The 10,839-nt window shown below is 30.9% G+C and overlaps 1 protein-coding gene across 1 annotated transcript; it reads right to left on the reverse strand.

The window, feature by feature from the left end:
* Nucleotides 1-3,984: 3,984 nt before the first annotated feature.
* Nucleotides 3,985-6,949, reverse strand: LOC146956639 (AT-hook motif nuclear-localized protein 20-like). Its single transcript, XM_085730273.1, has one exon. The coding sequence runs from the start codon at nt 4,817-4,819 to the stop codon at nt 4,229-4,231; it is 591 nt and encodes a 196-aa protein (XP_085586399.1). The 5' UTR covers nt 4,820-6,949; the 3' UTR covers nt 3,985-4,228.
* Between the last annotated feature and the right edge of the window lie 3,890 nt (nt 6,950-10,839).

A 10,839-nucleotide genomic window follows, 5' to 3' on the forward strand; every position in this document is an offset into this window, starting at 1 on the left:
TGGAAGAATTAAAGTTGAACAGCATATAAGCGAGATGACTCATAGACCTAATATCATAACGTTTTGGATGAAGATGTGGTGTCCATTCACACTGTATAGTAGCTCTTGTCTTAGCTCAACTAAAATATAAGCATTTACCATTAAAAACAATAAAAACAAAATCACTCTAGTGAGATTGCCTTGTAAAGATATATAGAGCCGTTATTAATGAATTTAAAATGTGATTTTAGCTTTTTACTGTGTTATCTAAGTTGCTAGCAACACTGTAATTAAATAATCAAGGATTAGGAACAATGACACGTGAATCCATGTGAAGATGTGTCCTCAAAAGTTACTACTGTATCATGTCTCTAAAGTAAGATACCTTGAGCATTAGCTATGTTTGAACTTCTTTTTAAAAGGGTTAATCACAATAACGTCAAGTAAAGTTTTGCTTTTATATAGCTAAAACTATAGAAATCTAGATGGGAATGCCAAATTTGGATTGATACCGTAGCAAAGGCCACTACAACAGCAATATTGCGGGTGCAATTTGAAACCATCGATGCTATTTATTTCTAAGTTAACTAAAATACATATGTGACCAACAAAAACTAGGGTCAAACATCAAAGGTATATATTTTTATACACCAACCACCCTAAAATATCAATCTTCATCTATGTTTCAGCCTGATTTTCTAATCAAGTAACGACCCTTAGAGTAGTCAAAGAGACAGGCAGGGTAAAAAACGATATATATTATTTAAATTACTATATGAGCTATAAAAATAAACCACATTTCAATTTAATAAAATGAGAGACTTTGCACTAGGCAGATAAAGCCAAGGAATCACTTGTATGAAGTTATCGTCAAAACTAAGACCATGGACCAGAACAAACAGGATATATACATATTCCACAATCCACAGAAAGCTTATAAATAGTATTTCCATTGTGCAACATTGAGGTGACGTAACAAAGGAGAATTCTCTTTTTTGAAATAATTCGACAAAAGAGAATTATATTATGTTTTGATGAGATTCATAATTCGTTCAATTTAAACCTAGTAGTTAAGATTATTTTTTACAAGAACCTGATATTTAAGTTAAACACTATGATGCATAGATACGGATACGGGTGAGATTCAATAAAAAAAAGATATTGGTAGTACAATACCAAATACGAGTAAAAAAATACAACAAATTTTCAAAAACAAAAGGTACATGTAATTTATTAAACTTCTAAGAAATTAATTTTTAAGAGAATTTCTAAGAAAAAAAATCAATTATAATAAAAAATAGTATAATATTATTCTCATTTTAATCATATGTTTAATCACATTTCTATCACCATACTTCAAATGTTTACTTTTTAGCCACGACTTCTACTATTATTTTCATAAAAAAACAAATAAGTTACACTATTTAAAAAATGGATACATATTGGTACGAGATACACTACTATTTTAGGAGTACCTATAGTTCAGACTTTAGAGGTTAAGCGTTACAAAAAAGTAAAATAATCACCTCATTCTATTTTGAGCATTGCTATATATCCCGAGAGAATGTGTCCCAAGCGGATCGCGGAACAACACGTAGCCAATAAACTTGCTTGCTGGCCAGAAAACATGGGAGGTAATGGGACAGTTTTTTTTTGGATGATACATGGAGTAGCTATCGTGAAGTTTTCGCTAAAAGTAGCAATTTCCTTCTAATTTTGATTGGAAAATGATCACCTCATTATTATAATTAATTAACCTATATACGAAAAGTCGATTCAAAAAACTTTTAAGGTATATTTAATTATTATGTAAAATACTTTTTTGCCTGCATTTAAAATTAAATTTTTTAATATTAGTGAGTATTTTTTTTTTAGAGATAATATTAGTGAGTATATTTAATACTTTATAATTTTTTTATGAGGATATATTTGTAAAAAAATTAAAAAATTAAAACGATTATCTTGATTTTGATATTTTTTTGGTTTTCTTCTTATAATAAAGACGGAAGGAAGTATATAAGAAAAACTTTCATGATGTTTTTGCATCTAATTCAAATAATCCTATAGCAATATTAATCTGTATGTATATATGGTGCCGAATGGAAGTTGTTATAATTTTTTGGGAAATATTAACGAGTGTTTCCGGGACACTCTTTAAGCATCAAAAGTGCTAAGATTTTATAAAAGTTTGTCCATTTATGGTATTGGAAATTAAAGTTTTTTATTTTTTTAAAGAATAATTTCTTTATTAAAAATACTTAAAAAGTACTCTAAAGACACTTGTTAACAAGACCCTATTATTTTATTTTGAAAAAGCTTATAACATCTCACAGTGCAAATACTTGTAACAAGTCAATAATGGGCTACCTTTACTAATTGATGAGAGATTCTATTGATTTGCCTTCCACTAAACTGAATACGAAAGTTTTAAAAACAAACACTAAATAAAGGAAATGCTAACAAGTGTCTTTAGGATACTAAAGACACTTGATAAAAAAATTAAAATGGAAGTTTTATTTTAAAAGTTGTGTATTCAATATATTGAAATATTTTTTTTTTAAGAAACAATACATTGAAATATTAAAAAGTAACTTTCTCAACTAAAATTTATCAATTGCTAACAAAAAAAACCCTTAAACAATTGTTTTTGACAAACATTCATAATATCCCACTTTTCTTTGCGGAAGTAATCAACCACCTTCTTCACAAAAATTATTATAATTTTATTTTGTTGATAAAATTTATAATTTTAATTTATCTATATACAAAAGCATAAATCCTTGCTTAAAATAATCGATTAGACTTCATACACTGAAATAAATTTCGGAGATCTATAGTCTATTATAATACAAAGAAACTCACCTACTTCCCCAGATTCCTCTGCAAAACGAATAATTTAATTGGTGTCGGAAATTTCGTTTGGAGAAGACAATACCTTTTTGAGGGAAGAACATCTCAAAATTTCTTGGTTTTTAATTCAACCACTTTATTTGGTGTAATCAAAGGATTCGTAGTTCTGTCAAATCATTGATGGAGGTATTGTTTAGGTAAAATCAATCTATCTATTTTAAGCAAATTTTTTAAGGTAAGTTCTCAGCTAACCTGAAGTTTAGATCAATATCAACACTTTGTAGGTGAATAATCTATTTGTGGATCTAGTACTACATGTAATTATTTTTTATTTTGATATTGGCCTAAATATACCATTTGTATTTTGTTTACCTCTTATTGAATAAATTGATTTCTTTTAATATTAAAAAAATGCTAATTTTCTTCTTAAAAAAAAAAATCTCATTTAAACAACATTTTTTTAAGATTTGGGCAGCAACTAGCACTATTCACTGCAGCAAAATTCCAGATGCATAAAAAGTTTGTGTTCAGAAACCCTAACATGCAGTTGTTTCTTTCTCTAGTTCCCAGATCATGAAAAGGGTAAATGGATGTGTCAGAAGTAGCTAATTTTTACTCCCTCCGTCCCAATTTATCTGACCCCTTGGCTCATTTCACACAGATTAAGAAAAATGTATAAATAAAGGGGAAAGTGGAATATATTGTATTGGGAATGATAAAAGTAGTATTATTTAGTGTTATATTGTATTGGGAATGATGAAAGTTGTATTGAAAATTGAAATGACTCAGTTATTTTGGGACACTTTTTTTTAGAAAATGGGTCAGATATTCCAGGACGGAGGGAGTAACTTCAGTTTAAGCACTACTCCAACTTGCAATGTCAGGAGTATATATCTTACAATAATGGTGTACTAGTACTGGTTATTGAAATATAAATCCATTTAAGAACATGATTCCCCCCTCAAAACACAAAATTGCAAAGTCTAATCATTAAAACAACAGCATCGACATCATATTAAACTACAGCCATGAAATTTCTACATGAAATAAATAAAATAAAATTTAAAAAGCAACAACGAGATATATAAAATGCAACCAACTCAGCAATACATATATGTAAAGGAGATAAAACTAACAATTATTCATTCATAGATATATAAAATAAAAAGACGCCCACAATCATATTTTTTATTCAAAACACAGAAGCAAAAGTGAATAAAAAAGAAGTTCATAATCCATATACATCAATATTACTAATAACTAAGAAACGCTTCCTCACAATCTTCTTCACAATACCTTATCTTTCAAAATACAAGACAAATTCACAGATCTAAATTTGATTTTTAGATATATATGATATCTACCTCTCTAATTTATTGGCAAATCCACTCAACTCAACTCAATAAGGTGGTCTTCCATGAGCAGCAGCCCAGGCAAGAGCCTCATGTCCCATCTGTCCTCCATTATTAGGCAACAAATTTGGTGGCAAATTATACAAAGGCATGGAAGAAGGATCTGGAAGCCCACCCTGCAACTGATGACCAATTCCTGGTGGAGGCGATCCACCAGACGCTCCTCCACCTTGCACACCTCCTGCAGAACTAGGCCCTTCATTATTATCATTATCATCGTCATCAAGTGGAAGTCTCTCATAAGTAGCATTAGTAAACGTAGCGGCAATAAGCATAACAGGTCCAACTGCAACAAGAGTTCCAACAACACAACCTCCAACTACCTGACCCTGACCTCCAGCCAAGTACACTGTAAGACCAGTTGAACCTGGTGGAGCAGGACCAGGTAGAAAAGTCCCGGTTAAGGACAAAATCTCAAACCTACCATGAAGTGCTACAACAGCACCAGGAGCTGAAGGTTGTCTAAGAGTAACATTAGCTACAGAGCCACTTCCACTGAGAACACAAACACCGCGTTGACGCCTTCTTGCGAATTGTGCCACACTTTCTGCTATATCAGCTCCACCGGCTACCTCCATGACATGGCTCTTCAAAGCATTTGGGCTATCTCTTGTTACAAAGATGGGTGGTTTTGGTCTGTTTTTGGATCCAGGTGGTCTTCCTCTTGGTCTTCGGTTACCAACTTCAACTGCACCTTCTCTAGGTTCATCTCTGTTGTCGTCAACGTCTTCTTCTTCATCGTGATTTTCATTGATTGTTAGGTTTGTGTTGTGGTGTTTGTTTAAACCACTTGGTGAGTGGGTTCCTGGGTCAACCCCAGATAACCCTCCTTGAATTGTCCACCAAGGATTAGCCAGAACTGCTGTTGTAGTATTTCTACACTTAAGAAGAAGATTATGATGCTTTTGTTTATGAGATTATGAGAAACCAATTGAGCTTGATTAGTTTTGTTTGATTTTAGTTGTTTTTTGTGATGTATGAGATATATGGATGAAACAAAAAAGTCAAACTCAATAAGAGAGCTGAAAAAAGAAACAAAAGGGATATGTTTGTCTATGATGACCTAACATAAGATGCTCACTCACTAACTTACTCAAAATGATGATGATAGGGTAAAGGAAAGTGAGGTGCTTAGAAGAGTGAATTAGATGCAATTACTGGATGAGAATCAAGTAAAGGGTTTGATTAAAAAAACACTGTCTAATTTTTTTTCCCATTTATTTGTTTGTTTATTCTATTGGTTACAAGATAGAAGATATACCAAACCTTTCAAAGACTCAACTCAAGTACAAAGAGAGAGAGAGAATTAAGAAATAAAAAATTAGATCATAGACTATGAGACAAAAGTGCTATAATAATGAAGTAATTAGAGAAGAACACGAAACTAACTAACTGTTTGAGGAGGAAAAATTATGGAGAGAAGAAGTTTTTTGAATAAATTGAATTCATCATTGTTGTTGTGAGCTGTATTGTTGTTGACATGGGGAGATAAAATATTTGTTTTCTTACTTACTTTATTGGTTTCGTCGTTTATTGATACCCTTTTTGTCCCATAATAACTTAGTCATTTGCAAAAAATACCCAAAATAATTGATTCATTTCATTTTTCAATGCTATATTAATATTTTTTGTAATTATAACTACTTTAAAAAAAATATATTAATGATACTTTCATCACTCCTAATTCAATATATTTTGACAAAACACTCAAAACTATATTTCTCTTTTTCAGTTATACATTTTTCTTAATACGTGTAAAACGAGCAAAAATCTCAGTTATTATAGGATGAAGTGAGTATTATTTAAGTTATTATACTACTTGATAAAAAAATGAAATAAACAACATTTCAAATAAACAAGATTTCAATTTAATAAAATGAGAGAAACTTTGCACTAGGCAGATAAAGCTAACGAACCACTTGTGTTGTGTATATGAAGTTATGATTGTTCCAGTTTCTGAGTCCCTTGCTTAGATGTATGACAAGTGGCATGTAAAAAATCAATGGCTGTGATTAAAAATAAAAAAAATCAACCTTTCACTGTTCCCCTTCTTCTCCCTCTCACGTTTTCTGCTTCACTCCTGCGGCTTAAGCGCTGCCGTGAAGGTCAGTCCCTCCGCCGTGATCCACCACCGTGTTTTTGTTCTTCATATTACTCACAAAACATCTGATAGAAAACAGCAAAATAGATACGCTCCAAAAGAGATCATGTAGTTCATGAAAACTTACAATCCATCACCATCTCTGATGATTGTCATCTTTCCTCCGATATGAAGTTTCAACAAGGCTCGTTACCTCCACCGCGGCAAACAGATGGTGTTGTTTGTTATCACCGTCGTTGCATCGTGGAGTTAGCTTCTCAAGTCCCACTGCATATTCCCCCTTTCTCAATAAGAACAACGATAACAGTGTCGGCGATGAAGCAGTCGAGGGAAGGAGAAAACGTGGGAGGGAGAAGAAGTAGAAGAAGAAGTCTCTGAAAAACAGTAGAATAAGTTATGCTGTTTTCATTAAAAACAGCAAAATTCCAAATGCATAAAAAGTTGGTGTTCAGAAACCCTAACATGCAGTGTTTTCTTTCTCTAGTTCCCAGATCATAAAAAGGGCAAATGGATGTGTCAGAAATAGCTAGTTTTAACTTCAATTTAAGCACTACTCCAACTTGCAATGTCAGGAGTGTATATCTTACAATAATGGTTATTATAACCAAGGGTAAATGGAGTACAACTAATAACTGTTATGAATAATAAACTTAGGGTCTGTTTGGTTTGGCTTCTGAGAAGCAATTCTAGCCCAAAATCAATTCTCTACAGTGCCAAAAGCAATTCTAGCCAAAAACAACGTGTTTGGTTCAGCTTTTCAGAATTGCTTTTATCCTCCAAAAGCAATTCTCCATGAAGCTACAAATCCTAGCTTCTAGCTTTTCTAGAATCAATTCTCCTTGAACAACGTGTATAGGTTTGTATATTTTATTATTACAACATGTTATTTTACTTTATTGCCCTTTATCAATTCTCATTCTTTATCAATTCTACTTTAGCTATGTCTATTTTAGTAATTATACATTCAAAAGCAATTCTACATAATTGCATCCAAACATAAATCATTTTGTTTAATCAATTCTACATAATTGTATCCAAACATAAATCAATTCTCTCAGAATCAATTCTGTCAGAATCAATTCTATCAGAATCAATTCTCTCAGAATCAATTATATTCAAAGCTGAACCAAACGGACACTTAGGCTTTGTTTGGGAGTTTGGAGGGGAAGGGAGGGGAGGGCTTTGGGGGGTTCGAAATATATAGAAAAATGGACAAAAAATTCACATTTTTTGAAAAAACAGTTTTTTAGAGAATGATAAACTAATACTTATGATTAATATACTTTTAATTTTAAGAATATTATAACAACATAGATTGAATTTGAAAAATTCATATAAACCCTCCATAACCCCCCAAAACCCTCCAACAATGCAATTTTTGAGTTCCCCCAAATGAGGGAGATTTTTTATTATGAGTAAAAAATTAACCTCCAAAGCCCTCTCCTCCCAATGTTTTCTATTTCTTCCACTTGCTCCTTCCTTTTTTCCAAAACCCTCCCCTCCCCTCCCCTCCAAACTCCCAAACAAAGCCTTAGTGTATCTCCATCCTTAATCTTCCACTTTTCTATAATTCTTTTGGCGAATGTATGGTTAGTGGTTTTTAATTGATTTGATCATTTACTTGTTCAATTGTATTATATAAATAGGACTCATATTTTAGTGTAATGACACACTTATAAGAGAATAAAACAAAAACTCTAGCATTCTCTATGATATTTTCTCTATTTTTAATCTTGTCACTTAGTTTCTCATTATCAGTAAAAAAAAAAAAAGGCAAATGTTAATTTGTGCCCTCGAGGGCACATGTTAAGAAACTCCTTATAGAAATATACTTGTCAAAAGTCGTGCATTTGACTTTTTAAAAGTTAAAATATTATGATTACCAATGCAAAGTTGCTTTTTTTGGGTTCCTTAACATGTGCCCTTAGGGCACAAGTTAACATGACCCAAAAAAAAATCTAATCAACTGTGGTTCGAAATTTTATAGCCAATAGTAGTGTTGTACAGTACAAAGGAAAGTTAATGTTCCACTGAGAGGTAATATTGATACTTTCTTGTTCTTAAATTGATTTGTCATATTCTTGTTTCTAGTGACTGATAAGTCTCGGTTACAGAATTGAAATTCATTTTTATTTTATTATGATTAGTGTTTTCTATTCCATAGACTAATTAATTAATCAACCATTCTTCTTACCTAACTTTATTGTTTAACTATACACTACTATGTGTACAATGTATAATTATATATAGTGCTGCTGTCTACTTGCATAATGAAGTGCACAGCTGAAACAATTGCACTTATCAGGGGCGTAGCCCCTTCATTGACAAGGGGTAGCCCCCAAAAATTATATTAATCTTCAATTAATTGGTATAAATTTATATTCGACTACCCCAAATAATAAACATTGAGCTACCCCAAACAAATTCAATTGCTAAAAATTACCATAAATAAGAAAGTAAATACATTACTACATGATTGATAGATTTATTTATATTGGTTTGATACTTACTTAATAACAATATAGAAAAAAAAAAACTTTTTCAACCGTAAAAATTACCAAGACAATAGTCATAAACAAATTAAATGGACATTAAGTTTCTTGCAAATAACCTATTTGTTTACATTGGAAAAGACATTATTAATATATTTAGTAAGCGGTCAATTATGCATAAAATTGGCTTCTTGAAGTGCATTTTATCCAACTAAAATCACTTTTTTTTTTGTAAAATTTTAAAAAATCGAGACAAAAGTTGAATAAAATTTTTATAAGGACTAAACCTAAAAAATTATAAACTATGGGATCAAAAACATTCTTATCCTTAAATTTAATATATTTGTTTTAAAAATATTTTATCGTTTCTTTATATTTGGCCCCTGCGTAAAAAATTTGCTAGCTTCGCCGCTGGCACTTATGCAGATGGCAGTAATCAAATAGTGCATGTGATTAGATAATAACATCAAGGATGCCAATGATAAATTCCAGTTTTAATTAAGTAATATATGTTCATATAAGTAACATTTCTCATTAACACTTCATTGATACGGTAGAGATTTTAATTGATATGATACACGTGAAGATGGTAAAAGTTTATGACTTACGATGATTATGATCTTTACTCTTAACGAGTTCTCAAAAGACATATTCTCTCCGTCCCATATTATAAGCAAAAAAAAAAATATCACACTTATTAAGAAAACTAAAACATAGTAGTTTGCAACATAGTTTTTTGTGTTATCTTTGAAATAAGTTTTATAGAAAGATGTAAAAACAATTTTCATTGGTAGTTGATTATAGAGAAAATGAAAAAGAGAGCAAATTGAATGCACTTTGCATTTAATTTTCCTTTGGAAAAGATAATTTTTTGAAAAAACATTATTAAATATGATAAAAGTTGGTCTTTTTTGCTTATAATTTGGGACTAAGAAAATGGATTTTTTTTTGCTTATAATTTAAGACGGAGGGAGTATAAATTAAAGGTATTGTCATCTTTGTCACCTCTTTACATATTATTCGACATTTATAACTTGTGCTCCACATAATTTGTTCCTTTATATCATAATTTTTTTTTGGAAATAACTTCACTACTAAAAAAAGTTGAGCGATTTCATTTTTCGGTCAGGAATTTTCCTCTCTAATTTTTCCTTTTCTAATTGTGTTTTGTTATATTTATTGATGACATAAATATTATCATAAATTTCGAAGAGATTATGAAAAAAAAATCTTAATGAAAATCGTATATTTTAATCGTCGTAGGGTTGCCTTTCTGTGTATGAGTTTTTGGTTAGTTACTTTATACATTAGTGTAATTGCTTACTTCCTAGTTTTATATATTTGATCCATGAGTTCATATATATAAATCCTCGTTTTCCTATAAGTTACATTTAAGTTTTTGCAGAAAAAAGATATTGTATCTCATTGAGTGGTTTGCGCTTTTCATGTTGATTCTGCACCACTAATATATCTTAATAGAATTTGGTATCGATGAACTTTGATAGATCTTTATTAAGGAAAAAGATATATATCCCGACAAAATGGCTCACGAATTATTCACGAGTGTTGTGCTTTCTAAAACCACTTCCCATGTACCCCACCACTTCCCATGTATTCCGCAAAATTGAGTTTTGTGATTGGCCACTTGCTTATTCCTGAAACTCTCGCTATGTTTTTTTCGCTTGATATAGTGCTGCTCCTTTATTAATTTGAAGTTAATATAGTACTATTTAATCCCTTGAATTGAGAACTCGAGTTTTAAATTCCTAAAATCTAGTGCATAAAAAAAAAAACTAGTATCTGAATGTGTTAACTCTTCCACAAATGTCCTTTTATTGATTGATGAGTGTTAATTTGTTATCTAAAGGTGTCTTGTTGGTAGTACAACTAAAGACACAATTAGAAAAGAAAATAATATACTTGGTTATCAAGAAACTAATGTTAGTAGTATCTGTGACACTACAAATTAAAATTATTGAAGACTCCAGAAGAGCCAATATAATGT

This window comes from Medicago sativa, chromosome 1 (genome assembly GCF_051527215.1).
Source record: "Medicago sativa cultivar Bolivia chromosome 1, Bolivia_mono, whole genome shotgun sequence".
Taxonomy (NCBI): Eukaryota; Viridiplantae; Streptophyta; class Magnoliopsida; order Fabales; family Fabaceae; genus Medicago; species Medicago sativa.

Bases quoted from the DNA above. Each gene is read 5' to 3' on its own strand.
- LOC146956639 (XM_085730273.1), bottom strand. From the start codon at position 4,819: ATGGAGGTAGCCGGTGGAGCTGATATAGCAGAAAGTGTGGCACAATTC.